Here is a 26,192-nt window from a genome sequence, read left to right on the forward strand (position 1 = left end):
GGGAGAAGAAGAGGAAAGGGAGAGGGAGAGGGGGAGAGGGGAAAAGAGAGAGGAGAAGAGAGACTGGCTTAGCATAGGAACCCACCCCATGACATACCTCCTCCAACAAAGCCACACCTCCTAATCCTTCCCAAACAGTTCCACTGAGGGCCACGCATTCAAACATATGAGCCTCTGGGGACCATGCTCATTCAAACCACTATAAGACACAAGTTTCCTAAGTCTGGAATTCCTCTGAACTCCTAACAGGAGAACACGGAACCTAACACATGGCACATAGCATGTGGGCTGTGCTGCTGCCATAACTCTTGGTCCCTGTTCTTTCACAGGTCCACGTGGGTTCCTCGGGGAGACTACATCGCTTCCAACACGGATGAATGCACAGCCACTCTGATGTACGCCGTCAACCTAAAGCAGTCTGGCACAGTTAACTTTGAGTACTACTACCCAGACTCCAGCATCATCTTTGAGTTTTTTGTAAGCTCCTAGCTGGGGGCATAGGGAGGAGAGGGTTTAGAAAGAGGTCAGGACTCCCTTGAGGCTCAGATTCATTTATAGGACTGAATCACAAGTGTGGCCGTGTTTGCTGTGAGCAAAATGAGCTGAGGCCTGGGGAGCTGAGGAGAAAAGGCACAAGGCAGAGGACACTGGAGGCCAGGACAGAGCCCGTGAATTTCCTAGGTGTTGCATCCTGATGAGATGTGTTATGACATGCAAGTCAAACTGCAAATTCTTTCTCTGGGGTCCATGTTCAGACATTGTTGAGTATAGCTTATGTGTTCTCAGTGTGGTCCTGGAGGGAACTGGCAGCTCCTATTGCATGAGGACAGTGTTGTAGAACATCATGAAGCATAGAGTGAGGTCCTCCTCTCCCCAGGAAGCTGAGCCTCTCATTCCAAACTCCTTCCACCTCAGGTCCAGAACGACCAGTGCCAGCCCAATGCCGATGACTCCAGGTGGATGAAAACTACGGAGAAAGGATGGGAATTCCACAGTGTGAGTATCACGCCAGTCATCCCCAAGATCCCATGGAGGGAGGAATCTAAGATGTGGAGGATTCAGGGATTCCTCTCCTCCTGGTTGATGGATTAGGCTGTGTGGTGACAAGTTTGCTCCTATGACTTCATCCCAGGAGCCAGAGCTTTCCAGCTTTGGGGGTGGGCTTTCTGTAAAACCAGAGAATGCTGGAATGCCAGTCTCCCTTACTGCCAGTCCCTCTGGTCCTGTTATGATTGCTATAAGAGATGCTTGTAGGTTATATGATGCAAGGATGATGTGTGGAGGACCAGAGAAGCGTGGGAGAGAGTGAGAAAGACAAAGCTTCAAGAGGCCAAGCTGAGGGAGAGGAAGGAAAGGCTCAGAACAAACTCTGCTTATTTGGCAAGGGACCCACGAGGCAAATCAGCAACGCCCATTTTGTGATGAATTAACACCCACCTTGTGTCTTTTTTAAGGTTGAGCTAAATAGAGGCAATAATGTCCTCTATTGGAGAACCACAGCTTTCTCAGTGTGGTCCAAAGTGTCCAAACCTGTGCTTGTGAGAAACATTGCCATAACAGGTACAGAGATCAGGCGTGGCTCTGGGGTCTGCTGCTGGCTTCCTGGACTCTTGGCTTCTAGGGGAGGGGGGAATTGGCCCCCAGGGCTTTGGTGTCTCGGCTCAATCTTTATTTTCTATGCCACTTTTTCTCCACAGGGGTGGCTTACACTTCAGAATGTTTCCCCTGCAAGCCTGGCACATACGCCGCCAAGCAGGGCTCTTCTTTCTGCAAGCTTTGTCCCGTCAACTCTTACTCAAATAAAGGAGAAACTTTTTGCCATCCATGTGATTCTGACAAATACTCAGGTGATGTCTGGGGGAGCAGAATGTGCAGGAGGAGTGGGGTACCCGTAAACACACAAAAGAAAGCAGGAGGCCCATCCTGTTGGCCTATTACTGGAGACTTGGGTTTTTATTGTTGTTTGCTTGCTTGCTTGCTTACTTTGGTAGAGGAAGGGATATTAAGATAGGACATCGGAGGCTGGCTTTGAATTCCCTCCTTTCTTTTTTATTTTATTTATTTATTTGCTTATTTATTTATTTATTGAGACAAGGTCATACTGTGTAGACCAGGCTGGCCTCAAACACACAGAGATCCACTTGCATCTGCTTCCTGAGTGAAGGGATTAAAGGTGTGTCTCCAGGCCCAGATTGGTATTGAATTTCTGCTCCCTCTGTTTTTAACTCTCAAGTACTAAGATTATAGGCAAATGTCACCATGCCTAATAGTTTAAAAAAGAAAAAAAGAGTCAACCTTTATTTTTGATGACAAGTAGCAATTATATATGTATTGATGAACCAGCCTGTCTCCATCTTGGGCTTGAAAGCCATGTTATAATAATGAACTAGGTTCATTCCTATTTGTGATTAAAGCTCTGTTTTTCAAAGATTGGGCTATGCCCCACCTGTAACCTTAACTACAAATGGTTCTGTACTACCCATTCCAGGAAATGGCAACCATGTCTTTATTTCAAAATGTTGTTAGGGCCACCTTGCAAGCCTGCCTTTGATTCAAAGGGCTGTTACGACCATCTTGCTATGTTCTGCCTCTGTAACCTTGCCTATTAGCCTGCCAAATCCCCCATCTGAAAACCCAACCCCTGAAAATGATTATCTTATCCATGTTCAATGCTGACTTCTTGAATCCCACCTTAGGGAGAGATAGACCATGTACACCTAAATTTTAATTAATTTGGTTATGACGGTTGAATCTTTGGGATTGATACTATGTGTAATGTGAGGTACAGTGTGCTACTTCAATACATAACTACCTTGTAGGGTGATCAAATCAGGCTTCCATCATAGCCATTTTGACAAGGAAGGCTGAAGAAGGAAGTTAGGATCTTTGACAAGTCTAAGCGGTATTCACTGGACTAAGGCAGGCTTTTTCACCTGATCCTTTTGTTTCATTGAGACAAGTCTCAGTGCTCTGCAGCACAGTGGGGAGACGCCTTGAAAAACATCCTGGTTTGAAAAACAGGACCTGGGGCCGGAGAGACAGCTCAGGGGTTCAAAGTGTGTCCTGCTCTTGCATATGACCTGAGTTAGGTTTCCCAGAGCCCATGGCACCTGTGTGGGACAGCTCATAAGTGCCTGTAATTCCAGCTCCAGGGAATCTGATACACTACTCTACTGGCTTTCCTGGGCAATGCAATCACATGCAGAATCCCAACCCATAAACACACACATAAAAAAAAAAAAAGTAATCTTATTTTTTAAGAGAAGAAAAAAAAAAAAAAAAAAAAAAACAAGACCTGGTCATTTAAGGATAGGTCAGAACACGGATAGGTCAGAACACGGGTGTAAGATAGGTAATGTCAACAAAGAGCACTCTGTTCACACACCCAATGATGGCTACCAGGAAGAGGGAGGGATCTGGTCTGTTCTTTCCCCTAGGAACCCTTATCACAACTCTTTCTTCCCCTTCACACACAGAAACACATACAAACCCAGAACAAGGCCCATTGGTGTAGACCCACACCCCTCCATAGACATTCCCATGTGTCACACAGGTGTTAAGATGTGTGGTTGTTAACCCAGGACCAGCCGTTGACCTGTGACTTGCTTGCAAATACATTCCTGATACAAAAGCCTGATTTTTCTGCACAGATCATGCCAAATGTGTGTAGTTTTCCAGCCAGACAAGAAAGTTTAGATCTGGGAGGACGTTTCCTGCCAAACGTCTAAATTCCTGTTTTTCCACTCTGATTCTTACTCCTCTTCCCTGCTTCACCTCTATCAATGGTGGCCTTTGTTGGTCTATCTTTGGCTCAGTTTCTAACTTAGCAAGTGTGCAACGGTTTGAATGACAAGGTAGTCTTAATAAAACTAAGTCAATGCTGTATAAACTGATTTCTATCCAAGAGCTGTCATAAAATTGCTAATCAAGGAGCTGAATTCTTAAAGCTAGTCTTCTATCACCACTTTCTCAATCTGCCCCTTTGTCTGCCTCACCAGCTTGAAGTACAAAGAAAGTCATGTTTATTGGGAAAGATGCAGAGAGAGTCTAATAAGAGCCCAGCAAGGAATGTGCATGAGGTTGTGAGAAATGTGAATGGTTGAAGACCAGGTCACACACATATTCCTTGAGTGCCCACAAGGACTGGCCTTGGTGTTGCAGCCAGAGCCGGTGCCTGTCCTCCAAGTTGAATCAAAAAACAAAAATCTGTCAATATGGACTCCCACATGTGGGCCCTCTCCATGGTGTAAAAGAGACCAATGAAGCATGCCATGGAGGCAGAAAGGAGAAGTGGTGGGAGGAGAGTCTCCGCTAGCTGACATCTTGCAAGATGAATCTGCAATTTCATGGGGACAAGATATTTGAAATGGAAACAGTATAAGCCGAACTAGAAGGTTCCTGGAGCAATTTAGCATGATAGCTTAGGTCACCTCCTTTGTGCCATGTTAAATACTAGCAGTCCATTTCCTAAAAGAAGTACATGAGGTTTAAGATCAGGGACTCCAGAACACACTCAGCAGGTTCAAATCTGAGCTTACCCACTTACTAGTTGTGACACCTAAGTGTAGTAGTACTTTCTGGTTAGGACTGCCAGCCCACAAATAAGGACCCAGAGACTTATTATTAATTATGGAAGTTTGGCCTTAGCTTAGGTTTGTTCCTAACTAGTTCTTATAACTTAAATTAACAGGTATTTTTTAGTCTACATTCTGCCACGTGCCTGTTACCTCATCTCCATACTGCACATCCTGCTCTCCCTGGGCCTTGCTGGCGAGTTCTGTGCATCCAGATTCCTCCTCCTCTTTCCCTCTCTCTCCAGAAATCCTGCTTATACTCTCCTGCCTAGCTCTTGGCCATTCATCTCTTTATTAAACCAATTAGAGCAATACATCTTCGTACAGTGCACAAGCACCCCACAGTGTACAAGCACCTCACAACACCTAGACACGACACTTGTGCATGCTGCAATTCCTACCCAGGACCTTAGTGGAAGAACGAGGAGCAAGTGTGCCTCCATTCCTTTATCTCAAACAGAAGTGACAATGATCCTGTCTCCTTCACAGTGTTAGTGTGGGGACTGGCTCATACAAGAATGGATCTAGAAATGGGCCCAGTATTTTGTAATTGCTATTTTCTTTTTGGCTTTTTGAGAAAGGGTCTCCCTGTATAGCCTTAGTTGTTATGGAATTCATTCTGCAGACCAGGCTGGCCTCAAACTCACAATGATCCACCGGCCCCTGCCTCCTGCCTGCTGTGTAATAGTTATTTTCAAACTTTTTTCTTATGATGTTGGGGATAAATCCCAGAACCTTGTACATGCTAGGCAAGCCTTCCTCTACAGGGCCCTAACCCTAAGCACTAATTTTTATTACATTTACTTATCTTGGGGGTGGTCATGTGCATGCCACTCACACATGTGAGGGTCAGAGAACAACTCTCAGGAAGGAGTCAGCCCTCTCCTACTACATGGATCCCATGGATCAGACTCAGGTTGTCAGTCTTGGTGGCAAGGACCTTCACCCACTGTGGTCTTCCGCTTGCCTTGGCCCCTGAGCATTAATGTTATTCATGAGGCTTTTTCCACGAAGGCCTGTCCAGATATCCCTCGTATAATATGAAAATGTTCTCAGTGTAGTTTACAATAATAGTTCACTTGTGAAGAAGTTTACACTCAATACAACAGTATGTCATTCATTGCCCAGAGCATGATGTGGGAGTGAGCTCCCCATTACAAATGAAAGGTGAGTTCAGAGAGGTTGAAGGGCTTGCCAAGAGTCTAAGCTGGCACAAGCTGTGCCTTTATGTACATCAGGTCCTATGTATGCTGAAGAAATGTGTTCCTTTGATAAAATGGATTCCAGAGAGAACACTGCTAGAAGTGGAGAGAAAGTATTGGCAGGAGAAGGGAGGTATAGAAAGAGGGTGAGACCCTGAGATAAATGGCTTCTTGCATTTTCCCCAGGAACAATTCCCCTCAAGCCTTGCTCACTCCCTCACCCTACCAAATGCCTAGGTGACTTTTTCACAGTGTAAAGCCCTTGTTTTAAACCTAAGCTAGGAAAGTGAGGTCTGTCTCAACATTCGGGTTAAACATTTATTAATTAACCATTTTCTCAGTGGTCTGTGTGTAAACACCTGGACCATTTCTGCTAAAACTTAGATCTGGGGTGTCAGGTTAAGCAAATGTTTAACCAGCAGAACAAAGGTCTTTGTGCCAAATACATTTTCTAAGTTGTGCTCTGCCAGGCCTGATACACAGGGCCCTGGGAACTGGCGTGTGTTCAGCACCTCCCCCCCAAATCTCTCCTGGCCAAGACAGTCAAAAGCAGGGGTGCCTGGATCCCTCTCTGTTTAACTGGGCCTCCTGCCTGTTTACCAAATAAATGAGCTGAGAGGATTCCAGCTGTTTCCCAGCCATTCCTTCCTTCTCACTCAGCCTAATAAGACAGGGACAGAAGAGATGGAGAGATTTTTCAGTCTTGGAAACTCCCAATGCAGACCAACAAGGCACCCTTAGCAGAGTCTCTGATGCAGGAAGTCATCTGGGAGAAGGAAGGGACCAGCTGAGAAGTAAGGGCTTCACTAGAAGGTGGGAAAGAGGCTCCTGATCTTTATTAAATCTGCTGGTGTAGTTGGAATTTTCTTTGGGCCGCCAAACAGCTCCCAAATAAAGACACAGAGACTTATTATTAATTATAAATGTTCCGCCTTGATTTAGGCTTGTCCCACTAGCTCTTTTAACTTAATTTAACCTGTTTCTGTTTATCTTCATTTTGCCTTGGGGCTTTTTAACCTTTCATTCTGTATGTCCGACTTTCCCACTTCCTCCATGTCTGTCTGGCTGGCCCCTGGCTTCTCTCTGCTATCTCTTTTTCTTTCTTCCCCCTTTTGAGCCTAAATCCCTCCTCTTACTTATTCCCCTTTCCTGGAAGTACTGCCTTTACCTTCTCCCTTGCTATTGGCTGTTCAGGCTTTTATTGGACCAACCAGGTGCCTTAGGCAGGCAAGGTAAAACAACAACACATCTTTATATAATTAAACAAAAGCAACACATCTTTACATAGTTAAACAAATGCAATACATCCTTGCATAGTTGAGCAAATATTCCGCAACACTTCTCCCTTTTTGTCTAAATAAAAACAAAGGCTTTAGCTTTAATATAGTAAGACTATACTGAATAAGAATACTTGCTGTGGTGTTGCACACCTTTAATCCAAGCACTCAGGAGGCAGAGATAAGCAGATCTCTGAGTTCGAGGCCAGCCTGGTCTACAAAGCAAGTTCCAGGACAGGCTCCAAAGCTACACAGAGAAACTGTCTCAGGAAAAAAAAAAAAAAGAATAATAATCAAGTAAAAATTACATTTACAATGTCCAGTTCATTTGCATTTGGCAAATTCAGAGAAAGTACTCCATTATCTATCCTATGGAGTCCAAAGTTGTATACCTAATTTACTTCCCATCCTAACTTGTATTACCAACCCCAAATTATCTTTTCAGACCTCAGAACATTTTCTTAAATAATTTAAGCCTTTGTGATTCTCAACCTTAGAAGCTTTATAACTCTTATTTTTTTTCTGAATTTGATAACAAGGAAAACTATAACTTAAACATCTCATATTCAACTCCATCTTAGAAGGATGCATTACCTGAGTAAACAGGAAGTGCAGAACAAGCAACTTCAAAAACTATAGAAATGACAGAGACATCTGATTGCCTGGACAGTCACCCAAGATTCCTCTGCAACATTGGAGTATCCATTTTCAGCCTATAGGCTTGGAATATCAGACATATTTTTCTGTGAAGCAGGAATTTTGAAGGACTGTCCCACCTTGTCTTTGCAAAGTGAGTCTTCAGCAGTCTTTTTCCTTTGTGTTCTGCTTGTCCAGTTTGGACAGGACTGTCAGTAGTCAAAGCAAGGGCAGTTTCTTGCCCAAATGGCTAGCTTTGCCGCAATGAAAGCAAACTCCATATGGAGGTTCTTTGATGCCTACCATTCTTTTATGAAGTGATTTGGTGCTACCAGGAGCAGAAGTGTCTCACTGTCATGAAAAAGCCTTAAGTTATTAGACATTTTAAGTGCAATATTCTGTAGGTCTCTGAAGCATTTGAAGATTACCTATCTATCTAAATTATATCTGTTTAACCTTGAAAACATACCTAACATGACTACAAGTTGGATTGTTATAGATGATTAACTATTAACCTGCATTTCCTAATTATCAGTTTATAATAATAGCTTTCAAGGACTAGAGCTTTATATTTTTAAATGAGCTACATAGGTACAATACCTTAAACAAGAGTAGAAACATATATATGGTGTAACAAAAATAGCCTTAAACTTGTATCAATTTACAAAATACCATACCAGTATAAAATATTTGAGATAAAGTGTTGCCTTTTTAATCCTATATTCTGATATCCCCACTAAAAGATGACAAATATCAATAACTCATTGAATGACAAAAAACCTCCCATCCCACCTCTTGAGAATGTGGGCATAGTGTTCTCTAGGCTGCTTCCTGTTTTCTGGGGGGCAATAGCATCCCTAGGGTGCCCTGATAAAATGGAGATAATGGTCAAGTCCTAAGAAAACTAGCTGTAATCTTTGTTGTCTAGTCTCTGTGTCATGGGAAAGTGCAATGCTTTCTGAAGTCCTGGGTAGAATAGTCTCAGCTAGCAGTCTTGAAGATGTTCTGAACTCAGACTTGGAGGAAACTGCAGCAGAGGCACTCTGAGAGGCCTGATCACCTGGGCCACCCATTTTCATTGGTGTCTGATTCTCTTGCTCTGAAAACACACACATTTTCAAAGGTAACACACATATCCACATTAGCTCAAGTATGGACTGTGTTGTCCTGAAGCCAGCCAAAGACGAATTTTTGTTTTTGTGTTTGAGCAGGTAAATTTCTATCAAAGTTATAAATTTGTTTGGACTGTATAACCAACCTCATTCCTATATCAAAGGATGGCATGTAATAATAGGTCATGAGAAGTCTGTAACCAATAAGATTTATCATTTCTCATCCAGTCTCAGAGCTGTTCTCATGTCAAGATCAGCATATACATCACTATCTTATAGTTTTCCTATGTTCATTTATGTCTGTAGCCAAGATTTTTCAGGAGGTCTTTCCCAAACAAATCTGCTCTGTATTAATTTTGAAGGAAACCACAGCCTTTCATTTCCTGTGGAAACAAAAGCATAACCTCTTCCCCAGTGCAATACATTTTCTGAGTGCCATTTTAAAGTTAAGACACCCCTAAAGTATCTAGGCTGGTTTAATTCAGCAATTCCTTTTACAATTTCATGTCTCTCAGTAGCTTCCATTCCCTCATCAGCATTCAAAAAATTGCAACTCAACCAAGCACCATGCAGGATCCAGATTCCCTGTGTTTTCCCCATCTTTACATGGCTTATTCTTTTTATATTTCTTTAGTCATTTTAAAAACCCTTTGCTTAATTATTTTAAAACTATTTATTTTTCCCTATGACTGTCTATACCTATTTTCCTTTCTTTCTCAAGCACCTATGCACACTGTAACCTGTTGAAAGATTTTTAAGCCTAGACTTGTTTTACTGTGCACCTGCAGTAGTCTCTGATGGTGTGAGCCAAACCTTAAACTGCTAAGAGGCAGTTAGGCTCTGTCACATGGCTCTGGCGATTGGCTCCGCCCCCTCCTCAGGTCCATTAGAGACAAGCCTTAAACCCTTGGACCTGTCCAAGAGTTGCATTTAACTGGGAGCTGCATTTAACCCAGCTCTAGGAAGTTGGCGTCCACACTGTGGCAGACATTTTTTTTTTTTTTTTACTTAGCTTGCTGTTTCTACTTAGTGTGTCAGCTGCCCAAGTGCTCTGCTGCACAGAGCCTCTTAAAGGGCCTGTATCTGCTTCCGTTTTCTCTCCTTCTCTCTGTTTTCTTTTTTTTTAGCTTTCTCAGGTCCTATGTGGCAATTAGAGCCCCATGCAGGGCACCATTCTGAGACAGTCCTTAAATAAAAATGTGCACGCTTGCAGGCCATAATAGTGACTGCCATTTCTTTTCTCTTTCATAAAAATACTTTTTTTATATGCAAGTATGTGTATCTTTGTGGATGTATGGACACCTACATGTAGGTTCCCAGGGGAAAAAGCAGCAGATCCCCTGTGGCTGGAGTTGAGGGCAGTCACACACTGCCTAAAGTGGGTAGAACTGAACTCTAGTCTCTGAAAGAATATCAGGCGCTCTAACTGCTGAGCCCTCTCTTCAGCCCCCCATAACCGCCATCCTGAGAGTAGCTGCACACGGATGGCCAGGCATGCGCTGGCTCTAGCAATGTAAACACTATTACTCCTGCTGCTCTTCCAGAGGAGCCAGGTTTGATTCCCAGTACCCACAAGGTGGCTCACTACCATCTGCAGCTCCAGTTCTAGGGGATCCATACAGACATACATGCATGCAGGCCAAACACCCTTACACAGATACATGAAAACAATTTTAAGGAAAAACTCTTGAGATGAAAGTATAAAAGGCCTAGCTGGACATGATGGCTCACACCTGTAATCCTAACCCTCCAAGATGCTGAAACAGTACTGCTTCAAGTCTGAGGCCAGCCTAGATTTCATGGTGAGTTTCAGGTCAGCCTGTCCAAAACAAACAAACAAACAAACAAACAAACCAAAAAACAACCAACCCAAACAAAAACAAAACAAACAAACAAACAAAAAACCAAAAAGGCAAACAAAAACAGAAAGCAAATACTTTCTGGAAGTTTGTGTGGTGGCACACCCATGGTTACTAGTCACTAACCAGTGGCTATGTGCCCTGCTCTCTTATATGACTAGAGACTTTTTTTTTTTTTTTTGAGACAGACTTTCACTGTGTATCTCTGGCTGTCCTGGAACTCACTCTGTAGACCAGGCTGGGCTCGAACTCGAAGAGGTCCACCTCCATCTGCCTCCCCAGTGCTGGGATTAAAGGTGTGTGCCACCACCGCCCAGTTACTTGGAACGTTTCTTTAACTTGACATACTTTTTCCTCTCTTTGGTCATTTAGAAAAAGGATCTTCCACCTGCAAAGTGCGCCCGGCCTGCACAGACAAGGATTATTTCTATACCCACACAGCCTGCGATGCCAATGGAGAGGTGGGTCGTACACTTGGAGCTCCTGTTCCCTGTTCCTTAGCCGTGACCACTGCCCAAGCTCCAGTGGCCAGTGAAACTGACACCGGAGAACCCCCCACAAACCTGCATGGTGAACCCAAGCTAGTGAGGGAACAAAGGACATGGCTTCGTTCACGGTCAGGCCAGCCACTCTTTTTGCCTGTGTGTGTCGCTCAGAATTGACGCATGCTCTTTTCCAAACGCACTCCATTTTCTTTTGCTTGGTCTCTACCATTTGCTCACACCTGGGCCCCGCCTGCCCATCCACAGAGACACTCAGTCTCGAGGGTCAGCTGCTTCAGGTGAGGGCAGAGGCCATCTCTTCCCACTTGCAGCCCCCTTGAGAATGGCCTAACTGGTTTAGTGCCCACTGTTCCTCCCCAGCCTCCACCCGCCCTAGACCTCCCGCCTCAGGAAAAGCCTTTCCCTTGTCGTCTGGGATGACAAGCAATGCTTGTGTGAACTGATGTGTCAAGCTGGGGATCAAGATGACTGAGAGGCAAACCCACTCTGACTGAGCTCACAAAGGCAGCCGGGAGGCAGCTGGTGACACACACCTTTAATCCCAGCACCAGGCAGAGGCCTGGTCTCCAGAGTGAGTTCCAGGGTAGCCTGGGCTACACAGAGAAACCCTGTCTTGGGAAACAAAACAAAAAGCAAACAAAAGGAGGAGAAAGTGTGACCCACCATCAGACAATGGAGGTGATGTGTAGGGCCTGGGAGAACTCTAAAGAATAGAACAGGCCCGAGGAGCCAGAGAAAGCCTTTCTGAAAATGCTATTCAATGGTCAACAAATATTCAGAGGGGTGAGTGGAAGTTTTTGCTTTGATTTTTTTTTTTTTTTTTTTTTTTTTTTTTTGAAGCATAGTCTCATTATGTAGACAATCCGCCTGCCTCTGCCTCCTGAGCACTGGGATTAAAGGGGTACATGACCATGCTCCACTACAGTTCTTTTTCTGAAGACTACTAGTCACCATCTCTATCACAAAACCCTCATTGGACACACCCTTCCCCCTGTGGCCAACATTATTTGGCAGTCACTGTGTACAGACGTGTGACCAGAACAGAATTCTTCCATTTCTGGAGTTCCGGAGTTCATCCCTGGCCCAAATCTCTGGTATCCTCCAATGCTCTTTTTTATGGTCTAAAAAGCAGGTTAAATCCCAGACATGCTGAATCTTGCTTAATCTATTTTTGCAGACGCAGCTCATGTACAAATGGGCCATGCCAAAAATCTGTGGTGAGGACCTCGAGGGGGCAGTGAAGCTGCCCGCCTCGGGCGTGAAGACCCGGTGCCCACCCTGCAACCCAGGCTTCTTCAAAACCAGCAACAGCACCTGCGAGCCCTGCCCCTATGGCTCATACTCCAATGGCTCCGGTAACAGCCGTAACAGCCCCGGTTCTCCGTTTCCCACATCCTCCCCACCCTACTACTGGCTGTTTGGCGGGCAGCCTGAATGCCCAGGGGAGCTAGTGAATAGGCTCTGCCCATCCTCTGAAGGCGGTGAGGGGTAGGCCAGTTCTGAGGACCAGGCTCAGGCGTCTGTAGGTCAGGGTCAGATTTAACAAATGCCCTGCCTTCTGCCTCACTGCATCTGCAAACGAGATGACCAGTGTGTGGCAAAGATTCTTACTGGAAAGTCCATGGAGCTAGAAGAACCAGCAGGACAGAATGGCAACCTATAAGCTGTGTGGTGCAAAGGAGTTTGGGGCGGGGTGTTATGTGCCTGCTGGGACAAATACACATGAGTAAGATTAAAAGGTGCATCCGAATGAATGTTTGATAAATAAGGGCAGGTGGAGTACTGGTCGGTGTGTCGGATTTGCACGTGTGGTTTTGAGTCCCTGTGACCTATCTCTGTGACATCCACTGTTTGGCTGCCACTTGAGTTTCAGGCACTGGGTGATGTATCTCGTGCTTCTCCTAGATTGCACCCACTGCCCAGCAGGGACTGAGCCTGCAGTGGGATTTGAATACAAATGGTGGAACACACTGCCTTCCAACATGGAGACTACAGTTCTCAGCGGGATCAACTTCGAGTACAAAGGCCTGACAGGTGACTGCCTGTCCCCACTTACCCGGTGCTGTCACTCTTTGCACTCCCCACGGGGAGTCATCCGTTCCCTGAACGTTCCAGTCCCTTCCAGCTGATACGCTACCATTGCTTAGCTGCAGAGACAGAACGGAGCTAGGGAAAGCGTGGGCAAGCCAGTCTTGGTGGTTCACGCCTGTAATCTCAGCACGTAGGAACAGTACTGCAAATATGAGGCAACAGCGAGTTCCAGGCTGGTCTCAATGTGAAATCCTTCTCGAAACAACAAAAATACTAAAAATAAAACAAAAGATGTTGAGGCAGAAATGTTGCCACACGTCCTCGACAGCCTGGGCTACAGAGTGAGCTCTTGTCTAAAGAGAAGAAAGAGGGGGTGGGAGAGAAAGAGGGAGGGAGGAAGGAGATGAGAAAGGAAGACAGTTAGTTGCTGGATAAGCACCAGGTCTGGGTACACTTATCTCTGGAGTGTCAGCCAGTCCACATTTGCCCCCTACCTGAGGGCATTGACCCTTCCCTCTCCTTTTCCAGGCTGGGAGGTGGCTGGTGACCACATTTATACAGCTGTTGGAGCCTCAGACAACGACTTCATGATTCTCACTCTAGTTGTGCCAGGATTTAGGTGAGGAGGAATACTAAGCCAGCGGAAGACCAAGCCCATATGGTCTCATCTACACCCCACGTCCTTGAGGGGGTTCCAGACTGAGTTTTGTTTCACTTAGGTATCAGCCCAGAGCAGAGGAGAACACACCATGGCCCTGTTAACTGCACACTAGCGCATGTTCTTAGTTCATTTTTTATTTTGTTTGTTTATGAGTGTTTGCCTACAAGTACACACACACACACACACACACACACACACACACACACACACACTTGCCCATGAGAGGCCAGAAGAGGACACTAGCTTCTCTAGAGCTAAAGTTACAGGCAAATGCAAGCCACCATGTAGGTACTCAGAATCAAACCCCAGTCCTCTGCAAGAGCATCCAGGGCCCCAAATCACTCAACAGTCTCTGCAGAGGCTCCCCCCTCCCCATACCCCATGCCCTTGATGGTTAACTTTGAATGTCAACCTGAGATTTGGAATCACCTAGGAGACATGTCTCCAAGTGTGTGAAGAAGGCCATTTCCAGAGAGGTCCGACTAAGGAGGAAGATCCGTCTGTGAGGGTCGGGGTCCTAGACTGAAGGAAAATGAGAAAGAGAGTGGAGTGTCTCGCTGCTTCCTGACTGTGGATGCACCTGGACTCCTCATGCTCCAGCTTCCATGTGTCCCCAGAATAAGCCCCTCCTCCCTTAAGCTGCTTCTTGTTGAGTGCCTTACCACAGCAGTGAGGAAAACTGCTATACTGCTCAGAATGTATTATTGACCTACCTAGCTTCCCTCACTCACCGCCCGCCATAATCCTTCCTTCTCACAGCAGCAGAGAGAATTTTAGAGACTTAACAATAACATCATAAGGGAGCTGGAGAGATGGCTCAGAGATTAAGAGCACTGAGATCTTGGGTTCAATTCACAGCAACCATCTGTAGTGAGACCTGAAATCCTCTTCTGGTGTGCAAGCATACACACAGAACACTTATATACACAGAACAAATACATCTTTTAAAAAATGCAGTGCATTTTAAGGCAATATTTATCAAATTTATTTTATATGCTTTGTGTGTATGCATGTGTGTGTGACAATTGATCCCCTGGAACTGGGGCTATGGACAGTTGTGAGGCACCATATGGGTTCTGGGGATTGAACCTGGGTCCTCTGCAAGAGCAGCATATGCTCTAAAGCACTGAGCCATCTGTCTAGTCCATATACAGTTCAGATTTACTTGAGGCAAGAAGATTGAGTAGGATTGTTCTTACCTCATTTTATAAAGTACATTCACACCCTGTATACTGTTGGATATATTATAATGAGAGATAAAGAATATAATTATTACTTCCATTTATTAGCTCTGCGTTGGCCAGGTCAAGGACATATAGCTTGGATGGCATAATTGGACTTATGTCATCCCAATCTTTCCAGCAAACTCCTAACCCAGGGCCCCTAAACCTTCAATGGTTCCTTTCTGCTGTCTAGACTCTTTGAATAGTACTGCTTGGCCTCTGGGATGACTTTTAGTTTATGTCCCACAGACCTCCACAGTCAGTGATGGCAGACACAGAGAACAAAGAGGTGGCCAGGATCACATTTGTCTTTGAGACCATCTGTTCAGTGAACTGTGAGCTCTACTTCATGGTGGTATGTTTCTTCTCTTAGCCAGCTGCGGTCTTCCACTGGAGGGTTGGCCCAGCTTGCCCTAGCAGTAATGCAATGTAATGGACAATTGTTATGGTAATTCCACAGAGCAAGAGCCCAGGGAGCCCAGGTGACTACCAGGGACCCCACAGTGATGGGAGATGTTATGCTGTATGTGTCTCTCTTATTGATTGATGAATAAAACATTGATTGGCCAGGCAGGAAGATACACAGGGGCTAGGAGAGGAGAAGGATTCTGGGAAAGGTAGGCAGAGTGAGCCCGCCAGACAGAGTCATGATGCTGCCGGAGGAGTAAGACCATGCTGGGCATTACCGGGTAAGCCACAGACTCGTAGCAGTACATGGATTGACAGAAATAGGTTAATAATTAAGACAGCTAGCCAATAAGAAGCCCTAGTCATCGGCCAACAGTTTCATAATTAATATGGCGTCTGTGTGTTCATTTTGGCTCGAGGGTGGGACCTGTCAGGCCCGAAAACTTATGCTTACACCATAGCACTTAGATCAGGTCAGACCAGTGTGACAGCCCACAGGACGGTGCTTGCTTCATGTGGCCATCATGCCTTCCTCACTTGTCTATCCTGGCTCAGGGCATGAACTCTAGGACCAATACACCAGTGGAGACGTGGAAAGGCACCAAAGGCAAACAGTCCTATACCTACACCATCGAGGAGAATGCTACTGTGAGCTTCACATGGGCCTTCCAGAGGACAACTCTTCATGAAACTGTGAGTCTCTCTCCATCACAGGCACAGACTGTGAGCACAGGAGGAATCCTGGCGAGAGCTCATGCATGCTTCTGAGTTCATGATGTTCAGGACCCAAGCAGAATGTTTAGTGTAGCCCTCTGAGGGCATCTAGCCTTTTCTAAATGGTTTCCAGGGAAGACGGCATTGCATGCATATCTTCAACCATCCATCTGCCTCTCCTTGTCTCCACCATGGGTGAAGCCAGATCCGTGGCTATTTTTAAGAATCATCACTCTGTCTTCTTTCATTTTTGAGACAGGGTCTTGGTATGTAACTCAGGCTGACCTAGAACTTGTTGATCCTCCAGCCTTAGCCTTCCCAGAGTTAGATTACAAACCTAACTTCATTTTCTTAACTCAAAACAATACAGATTTATTGCAGAAAACCCAGTGGACCTGTGCTACAAACTGGTCCTTGTTGAAAATAAACAAACAAACAAAATCACCTATTTATTACCCTCTTATCCAGAGATAGCCCAGTTACTATCTTGGAGTGTTCTTTCTCCATCTGTCTCTATCTCTCTTTCCCTCATGCATAAGTGTGCTCTTGCTCTCAATCCATGCCCCTTACTCTCTGCTGTTTATAGAGCCAGGGTCTTACAGTGTACATATGCCGGTTGTCTTCCACCTTGAGATCCTCCTGAGCATTGGGATTATAAGGTTGTGCCACCACACCCAGCCCCAGTGTTTCTTTCTCTTTAAGTACATGGATTTCTTTTTCCTTCTATGAAGAAAATCCCACCTCTGCCCCCACCTCATACATTACAATCCCCTGTAAATTTCCATGGTGTGCAGTGTGGTGGTGGCACATGCCTTTAATCCCAGCACTGGGGAGGCAGAGGCAGGTGGATCTCTGTGAGTTCCAGGCCAGCCTGGTCTATAGAGCAAGTTCCAGAACAGCTAGAGCTACAGAGAAATCCTGTCTCAAAAAAACAAAAACACATCTCCCATGCTAAATGGCATTCTTACATGGAAGTTGAGTGGTTTTCTTCTGTTAATTACACATTTAAAAAACCATTGTCTTTTTCAGGTTTAACCCACGATTTACTTTTAATATGATTAATTTTAATTAGCATACAAAGGATCACCACTAAGTAGAGTGAGAAGGATGCGTCTTTAGGCATCCTTCGGTCCTCTTTAGGCATCATAGGATAAGCTACATAAGGGGCTGTGTGTTTTATCTCTAGCGCCCATGTAAACACCAGGACATGGGACGGTTCAGTGAGAGACCCTGTCTCAAAAAGGAAGGTGGGGAGTGATAAAAGAATGTCTGATGTCAACCAAGCGTTGGTGGAGCACGCCTTTAATTCCAGCACTCGGGAGGCAGAGGCAGGTAAATCTCTGTGAGTTCGAGCCCAGCCTGAAGCCACAGAGAAACCCTGTCTCGAAAAACCAAAAAAAAAAAAAAAGAATGTCAAGAGTGTCTGGTGTCTACTTCTGGCTTCCACATTCACCCTCACGTATGTGCATGCGCGTTCACATTATATACACACATACACACGTACACAAGTAGATAAAGTAAAAATAAGAATGAATTTCTGCTATTTCTATTGTTGCTGCTGTCTCAGGCCTCTCCTTTCTCTGCTTTTCTTTCCTGGTCTCCAGGGCAGAAAGTACACTAATGATGTTGCCAAGATCTACTCCATCAATGTCACCAACGTCATGGGTGGCGTCGCCTCCTACTGCCGTCCCTGTGCCCTAGAAGCCTCTGACTTGGGCTCCTCTTGCACCTCTTGTCCTGCTGGCCATTACATTGATCGCGATTCTGGAACCTGCCACCTCTGTCCCCCTAACACCATCCTGAAAGCTCACCAGCCTTATGGCGCACAGGCCTGTGTGCCCTGTGGCCCAGGGACCAAGAACAACAAGGTGCCAGCAGTCTGCCACACATGGTGACCTCTGCTGTCTGCGTGGATAGGTGCTGGGTTCTGGAAGGGACTCTAGAAAGGCTGATACCCATACGCTGCCCCTAGCAACACCCACCCCATCCCACGCTCAGGTTGTTGTGAAAGACACCAACCCGGTGTGACTGTGGGTGGTGAGTTCTTAGCAGGAGGTCGTATGTGTCTTCCTTCTGTAGCACACAAGTCTCATCTTCCACTGGTGGAGATTGGTGGCCTTGGGGTCCAGAGGGTTATTTGGCATCAGTGCAGAGGCCTGAAGGGAAGAAATAGTGGGAGCTGTGGCTCAAATTCTGCCTAGTCCAATCCAGCCTTGGATCACAGGAATCTGCCCCCTCTCTTTTGTGAAGGGGAGTCCTCCTTTGCTGGGGTATATGTATTGGCATCGCTGGCCAGGGACCTCTCAGCTCCATGGACATAAAGATCTAGTGTGGTAAAACAGTGCCACCTCCCCATGAAGTTTCACATCCAAGAACATACACATACGAGCCAGACACGGTGGCACATCCCTGTAATCCCAGCACTTGGTGGGTAGAGGGGGAAACAGTCAGGAGCTCAAGGTTGCTCTTATCCACACAGCAAGTTTGAGGCCAGCATAGCGCTCATGAGACCCTGTCTCAAAAACCCCAAACCTAAAACAAGACAAAACCCCAAACAAGGCACAGAAGACTAAAGGATCTTAGATAGTCATTAACAGTAATAATCCATTTGTATTATACTGAGAGACTGTATTCATTTATTTAAATTTATTTACGTACTTGTAAGACCAGGTCCCATGTAGTCCAGATTGACTTCAAACACTGTATTCCTGAGGGCAACCTCAGATTCCAGAGCCTCCCACTCCGTTTATCTACAAATCGCTGCACAGACCCCAAACAATCTTTTGGGGTACCTGGGACATTCTCCATAGCCTTCTTCCCCTGGAGCTCCCTCTGCTGCTGTGGGGGGGGGGAATGACAATGTGCCAGGCTGCCTCTAACAGGGATCCCTAACACACAGCAAGAAACAGGAAGCAAAGCCCCTTTCACAACTCAGTTTCCTACAGAGAGCCCCAGGAAGAGGAGGCAGTGTGTTTTAAATGGCCTTGTGTGTGCAGCACATGAGGGCGAGTAGAAGTCTTTTTGTTGCCACTCTGGAACCTTTATTTCAGTTAGGGCCCTACAGTTTTCTGCTTTTCTTTCTTTCCTTCCTTTTTTTCTTTTTCTTTCTTTCTTTTCTTTTTTTTTTTTTTTTTTTCTTTCTTTTTTTTTTTTTTTTTTTTTTTGAGACAGTGTTTCTCTGTTGAACACCTCTGGTTGTCCTAGACTTTCTTCATAGACCAGGCTGGCCTCAAACTCACAGAGATCCACCTGCCTCTGCCTCCGTAGTTCTGGGATGAAAAGTGTTTGCCACCACCACCCAGCTCCTGTCTTCTGCTTAAAAGAAAGACTTGGTCAAAGAGCACTTGCCCAGCCTGCACAAGGCTCTAGGTTCAGTTCCTAGCACGATTGAAAACAAAACCAGACAGAGTTTCTCCAGTGAATGCTGGCATCTGGGAACCTCAGAGTTCTGTGCTAGAATATATGTGCCACAATAAACAGGTTTATTCAAAGCCTTTGAGACAGGGAGACATTTAATGGACATGAACGAACACTGCGTCAGACATATTGGAGCAGGATCCTTGGCCACAGTAGTGCAAGAGAGGAATAGTCCAAGGTTCATGCCTGCCTCAGTCCTTCTTTCCTCCTCTTTCACTCCACTTGGTCTGCAGAGAAGCCTGTCACACTCCACTGCAGCCCCGAAGGCCTCAGACTGCCTGCTAACCTGACGCTCACTTCTCCCCTCAGATCCACTCTCTCTGCTACAATGACTGCACCTTCTCCCTCTCCCAAAACACGCCCTCCAGGATTTTCAACTACAACTTCTCAGCTTTGGCGGGCACCGTCTCTCTGGCAGGAGCGCCGAGCTTCACTTCAAAAGGGCTGAAGTATTTCCATCACTTCACCCTGAATCTCTGTGGAAACCAGGTAAGCTGTGTGAGCCAGCAGTGTGAGGACTGAACGTGGGACTGGAGGCCAGAGATGGGCACGGGAGAAAAAACACAGCATCCTGAGGCAGCAGGGGAATGAGAGTTAAAGAGGTTTAAATAACTGCAACTCTTCCGGAGGATTATTTTTTCCTCCTAAGATTAAATGTACAATAAATACTTAGGGAATTTTCCCTAAATTTGCAGTTTTGGAATTTTAGATTAGGAATGCTTGACTAGTGAATATGAAAATACCACACAATCTGAAAATCTTTAAAACAGAAATACTTTCAGTCTCAACTATTTCTGATAACCGATTCTCATCCTCTTTACACAAGAATAAGTGGAGGTCTGGGGCTCAGTTGGTAAAGTACCTGCCATGCAAACGCAGGAACCCCAGTTCGGATTCCCAGCACAGATGTCAAAGCCAGGCAAGGCAGCTTGTGCCCTCAATCCCAGCACTTGGGAGGTGGAGACAGGCAACACATGGAGCTTTCTAGGCAGCTGATTGGTAGACTCCAGGTTCAGTGAGGCACTCAGAAAATAAGATAGGGACTGAAGAAGACACCTGACTTTAACCTCATATGCATGCCAATCTACACCAACATGTACTCACGGATACACAGCCATCTATCAACACCACCCCACATAGAAACAGGCAGAGCCAAGCAAAGGGGTATACATTTGTGGTCCCAGCTATTCAAGAGGCTGAGGCATTTGAGTTCAGGAAGTGAAAGTCAGCCTGGATAACACCAGGCTTGGTGTTATCTTGATGTCCCCTTCACCCATATAGTGGAAGGAGAGAACCTGTGAATTATCTGACCACCCATGCATGCACACATATTCACACTTGTATTTTCGTGCATGTGCACACACACAAATGAATGAGTGAATGCAATAATAATAAAAATAAATAAATAAAGAAGGCAGAAGGGAACAGGGCAGTGGTAGCGCACACCTTTAGTCCCAGCACTCGGGATGCAGAGGCAGGCGGATCTCTATGAGTTTGAGGCTGTCCTGGTCTAGAGTGAGTTTCAGGACAGCCAATGTTGTTACAGAGAGAAACCCTGCCTCAAAAAAAAAAAAAAAAAAAAAAAAAAAAACACGAGGAGGAGGAGGAAGTCTGAAGGGGTTAAAGTGAAGCTTCCAGAGTAACACGTGTGATAACTTGGGAAATGAAGGTACAAAAGCAAGCTGTACCATTCTCGCGCAGGGAGTTAGGGGAGGTGATATGGGAAATTATGGATGTTGTATCCTTTTATTCCTGCTTCAGCCTCCCAAGGGCAAGGTATACATCTCCATGACTGGAGAGCCCAGGTATGGTGGCACATTAATAGTTCCGGCCCTCAGGAAGATGGAGGAGAAGGATCTGGATCTGAAATTCAAGCTCAGACTACGTACTGCACTATCTCAAAACAAAAACAAAACAAACAAACAAGCCTGGAGGAGAAACAAACTTCCATCTCTCAATACATGTTTCCTCTTTTTGCTTTATCTTGCTCTTTCACAAAACAGAAGGGAGAGGTTGAGGGTACGGCTGAGTAGCTGAACAGCTTAGCAAGCATAAGGCACTGGGCTCATTCTCCCAGAAAAACACGCCCCCCAAACATTTATCAGTTAAGACACACTGTTTTGAGGCCTTTGGTGGCTAGCAATCCCACCTTTTGGGGAGACTGAGACAGACTGATCATTAGTTCTAGGTCTGACTGGGCTATTTAGCAAAAGCTCATTTTAAAAAAAGGTGGAGGATTCGATGTCCTGCCTCGGGGGTCTCTTGAACCCCTGGGGTCTCTGTCTAGACTGTGCTTCACAGACAGCTGAACCACAGCACCAAGGGAGTCAAGAAGGGAACAATAGCCATCCCAGATGTCCCAGTAAATGTCACTGGCTGCAGGGATCAGCTAGCTGCATATCTCAGCTTCCTCGTAGAGGATGGACCCAGATACAGAAGGACACAGTTGGTCAGCACTCCAAAGCAGGAGCCACCACCACAGTCTAGGTGACCTTCAGTCTTCTAGTTAGAGTCAGTCTACTGCAATATGATAGGTGTTTAAAAAAAAAAAAAAAAAAAAGTCGACGGGTGGTGGTGCATGCCTTTAATCCCAGCACTCAGGAAGCAGAGGCAGCCAGATCTCTGAGTTCCAGGACAGCCTGGTCTACAGGGTAAGTTCAAGAACAGCCTCCAAAGCTACAGAGAAACCCTATCTCGAAAAACCAAAAATAAAAAGTCCCTTTCAGGACTTGTCTGTCTGTGACCATTTGCTTTTCCCCACATTTCCCTACTAGGGGAAAAAAATGTCTGTGTGCACAGACAACGTCACTGACCTCCGGATCCCTGAAGGTGAGGCCGGTTTCTCCAAGTCCATCACAGCCTACGTCTGCCAGGTGGTCATCATCCCCTCAGAGGTGACAGGCTACAAGGCTGGGGTGTCCTCACAGCCAGTCAGTCTTGCTGACCGACTTATTGGTGAGTAATCCCCAGGCTTGCTTGACTGTGTGTGCATGTGTGTCTGTATGTGTATGTGTGTTAGTGTGTGTGTGTGTATATATGTATATATATCTGAGTCTGTGTTTGTGTGTCTGTCTCTCTCTTATGTGTAAATGTCTAAGACTGTGTTTCTGTGTGTGTCTATATTTGTCCCTCTCTGTTTGTCTGTGTCCATGTGTCTTTCTCTGTGTGTGTCTTTCTATGTATGTGTGTCTCTCTATGTGTGTCTATATATATATGTCTGTGTGTATGTGTCTCTGTGTGTCTGTTTGTGTCTGTTTGTGTCTGTTTATATATGTGTGTCTCTTTCTTATCTCTCTGTTTATGTGTGTCTCTGTGTGTGTCTTTGTTTGGGTGTCTCTATGGGTATGTGTGTTTGTGTGTCTGTGTATGTATTTGTGTGTGTGTGTGTGTGTGTGTGTTAGAGAATGTGAGGCTGACAGGCTGGAAGGTACATGGTCCTTAGTTTTAATTCCATTCCACATGCCCCTGGCATCTCTGATCAACCTTGGGCTCACTCTGTATTAGTCACTCAGTGATATGATGAAATGAGGTTGGTGGTTGACAGGTCTTGAAATCAGTAAAGTAGTTGCCAGCTAATGCTATAAGCGGGAGCTAATTGGGAGCTCTGATTTGACAGGGGTGTCGACAGACATGACTCTGGAAGGAATCATCTCCCCGGCTGAACTTTTCCACCCAGAGACCTCAGGGATCCCGGATGTTGTCTTCTTTTTTAGGTGAGGAGGGGAGACCAGGCTAAAGCAAATGAATCCACAGATTCTTCTACAAATTTGCACCCCTCTGTCTCTATCCACCTCCTACTTGTCAAGTCTGTGCGTGTCTGAGCTCTAGGGCTACCCAGTCATCAGAGTAAAAGCTGGCTATAACTTGACTCAGGCCTTTTGCATATTATTAGGGTCCTTATGCCCTGGGGCAGGGAGAAATACAGATGTGCCACAGACTTCCCTTCCCCAAAGGAAGTCCCAGGATGTGCTAGCCTGTTCCTGCTTAGACCATTGCGCTGCCTGCTTGACTAGATCTCCCTGGTCCCCATTCTCTCCACATAAAGACCAAAGTTTGGCCTTCCCTGTGGTCAAGCTAGAACCTGAGCGCCCACTTGGCCAGTGATGGACTCACCCCATGTTGACTCCATATAACAGCTCCCCAGTAACAATGGAGCCCCTCCTTCCCTCATGGTGTTGACTTCACTGTAGATCCAATGATGTGACCCAGTCTTGCAGCTCTGGAAGATCAACCACCATCCGCCTCAGATGCAACCCAATGAAAGCTGCTCCTGGCACTCTGCAGCTACCCAGGTAATCTCTGTGGAGAGAGGCGACAGGAGCCACAGCCTCAGACTCATTCTATGCCAAGACCAGAGATTATATAAAAAGAAAAAAAATCATTTTATAGGCATGCATGGACTCTTGGGAACACTGTCATAGCCTCTAGATCGTAACTCAAACAATGAGTCATGCCTTTAATCCCAGCGCTTGGGAGGCAGAGGCAGATGAATCTGTGTTGGGACCAGCTTGGTTTACATATCAAGTTTCAGGCCACTACGATGACACAGTGAGACCTTGTCTCAAAACGGGGAGGAGAACGGGATACTTTGATCTATTGGTGATATGGATATAGAAAAAAGCTTCCTTCCTTGGACAGTACCATATAAATATCACACTCAGCAAAGTTCAGAAATTAAGACCTTGGAGGCCTAGAATCTCAGTAATTGGAGGTAGAGACAGAGGGAGCAAGACAATTTCTGGGGCCATTACGCACTGGGGCAAGGAGAAATAAGGAGGATCTGCCGCAGACTTCCGTTTGCTGAAGGAGGTCCCAGTGTGTGCAGTCTTTTGAGGGAGGGAGGCCAGTGCATTGCCTCCTTGAATAGATCTCCCTCATCCTCATTCTCTCCACATGAAGACCAAAGTTTGTGCCCCAACTGAGATTGCTCTCGGCTACATAGTGAGTTCAATGTCAACCTGGATTACATGAGATGCTACTTAAAAAAAAAAACAAAGCAAAACAAAACAAAACAGATCCCTCCCCGCTCCTCAACAGACATACATATAGAAAATTTGGGGCTGAGGAAATAGTTCATTAGGGAAAGAGCTCAGTGCATAAGCATGAAGACCTAAGTTTGCTACTAAAAGACCTAAAATGTTAGGTAAAATACTAAGTATGGTGTCTTCATTTGCAATCGCAATGTTGGGGAGCTGGAGACAAGTGGGTCTCTAGACATCACTGGCTAGCCAACCTCTCCTAATAAACACGCCCCCAAGTCCCAGTGAAAGACCTTATCCCCCAAAACAAAGAGGACATCTCCTGAGGAACAGCACCCAAGGTTGACCTCTGACCTTCACAAGCACATACAGCACACATCTATGCCTGCGCTCCATCTCAACTATAATCCCCACCAGGTTCAGAAGTGGCCATTGTAAAATGTGACATGTCCATGGGGATGACGGGAGTCTTTTAGGGGTTGGGAGTGTAGCTATTCTAGAAGTCAGACATCTTAAATTGAGCTTGTTACAGTATGGTGCAAAGGTGGGACCTGTAGGGGGTCCCACAGTGGATGGGGGACAAATGGTGGGTGGGAGACAGAGGCCTGTAGACTCATGTGGGGGGTTTATTGGAGGAAGGTAAGTAAGTAAGGAGAGAGAGAGACAGAGAGACAGAGACGGAGAGAGCGAGAAAGCTGCCTCCTCTCTTAAAGAAACCTTTGCACCTGCGTGCTGACTATATATTGATGTAGCGGCCACAGGACCCTGGGCTGGCCAGGGTACTGCCTGAGTGCATCCTGCCAGGTGACGGGGGCAGGCCAGTATAATGCCTGAATCCTAAGAGAGCTCTCATTTGACATCAGCAGAAACAGGTGGGGAAATGGGAGACCAAACTCTTAAGCTGGCCATGGTGGCCCATCCATACATTTCCAGCACTCAGGAGGCCAAGGCATGGCATTGCTGTGTGTTAAGGGCTGTCTGAGTTACAGAGTAAGACCCTGTCTCAGAAAGAAGGGAAGGAAGGAGGAAGGGAGGGAGGGAGGGAGGGAGGAAAAGAGAGAGAAAGAAGGGAACACCTGAGTTAAGGGAAGGTTGAGGGAAGTATTTTTGGGAGAGGAGATGAATTAGACAAGAAGTGACACAGGCATCCAAGCAGGTCTTCCCACCAAGCCATCGAGTGACAACTCCATCTCCTTTCTACTTTGCTAGCATGTGCTCTGACGGGACCTGTGATGGCTGTAACTTCCACTTCCTGTGGGAGAGTGTGGCTGCTTGTCCACTCTGCTCAGCCTCGGACTATCACACTTTTGTCAGCAGTTGTGTGGCTGGGATCCAGGTAGGTTACCCTCTGCTTGGGCACGTTCCAGAGAGGAGAGATTATGAGTTCTGAGGCCCTTGCTTCTCTTCCCCAACAGAAGACTACTTACATGTGGCGAGAACCAAAGATGTGCGCCGGGGGCATCTCCCTGCCTGAGCAGAAAGTCACCATCTGCAAGACAATAGATTTCTGGTTAAAAGTGGGCATCTCCGCTGGCACCTGCACTGCTATCCTGCTCACCGTCCTGACCTGCTACTTTTGGAAGAAGAACCAAAAGT

General features: G+C 45.9%; 1 protein-coding gene across 2 annotated transcripts in view; it reads left to right on the plus strand.

Annotated features, from left to right (window-relative positions):
• The window catches only part of Elapor1 (endosome-lysosome associated apoptosis and autophagy regulator 1), an 80,045-nt gene that overhangs the window by 51,452 nt on the left and 2,401 nt on the right, over positions 1-26,192 (plus strand). For both annotated transcript variants that reach the window (XM_051177709.1, XM_051177708.1), the window contains exons 4-20: positions 330-477; positions 916-996; positions 1,455-1,560; positions 1,698-1,847; positions 11,033-11,121; positions 12,341-12,518; positions 13,069-13,197; positions 13,723-13,813; positions 15,328-15,433; positions 16,042-16,179; positions 17,805-18,068; positions 19,927-20,106; positions 22,392-22,572; positions 23,234-23,330; positions 23,808-23,909; positions 25,806-25,932; positions 26,012-26,190. In XM_051177709.1, coding sequence (XP_051033666.1) covers positions 330-477; positions 916-996; positions 1,455-1,560; positions 1,698-1,847; positions 11,033-11,121; positions 12,341-12,518; positions 13,069-13,197; positions 13,723-13,813; positions 15,328-15,433; positions 16,042-16,179; positions 17,805-18,068; positions 19,927-20,106; positions 22,392-22,572; positions 23,234-23,330; positions 23,808-23,909; positions 25,806-25,932; positions 26,012-26,190 — 2,346 coding nt within the window. The remainder of the gene's footprint in view (positions 1-329; positions 478-915; positions 997-1,454; positions 1,561-1,697; positions 1,848-11,032; positions 11,122-12,340; positions 12,519-13,068; positions 13,198-13,722; positions 13,814-15,327; positions 15,434-16,041; positions 16,180-17,804; positions 18,069-19,926; positions 20,107-22,391; positions 22,573-23,233; positions 23,331-23,807; positions 23,910-25,805; positions 25,933-26,011; positions 26,191-26,192) is intronic.

This window comes from Phodopus roborovskii, unplaced genomic scaffold (assembly GCF_943737965.1).
Source record: "Phodopus roborovskii unplaced genomic scaffold, PHOROB, whole genome shotgun sequence".
NCBI classification, from domain to species: domain Eukaryota; kingdom Metazoa; phylum Chordata; class Mammalia; order Rodentia; family Cricetidae; genus Phodopus; species Phodopus roborovskii.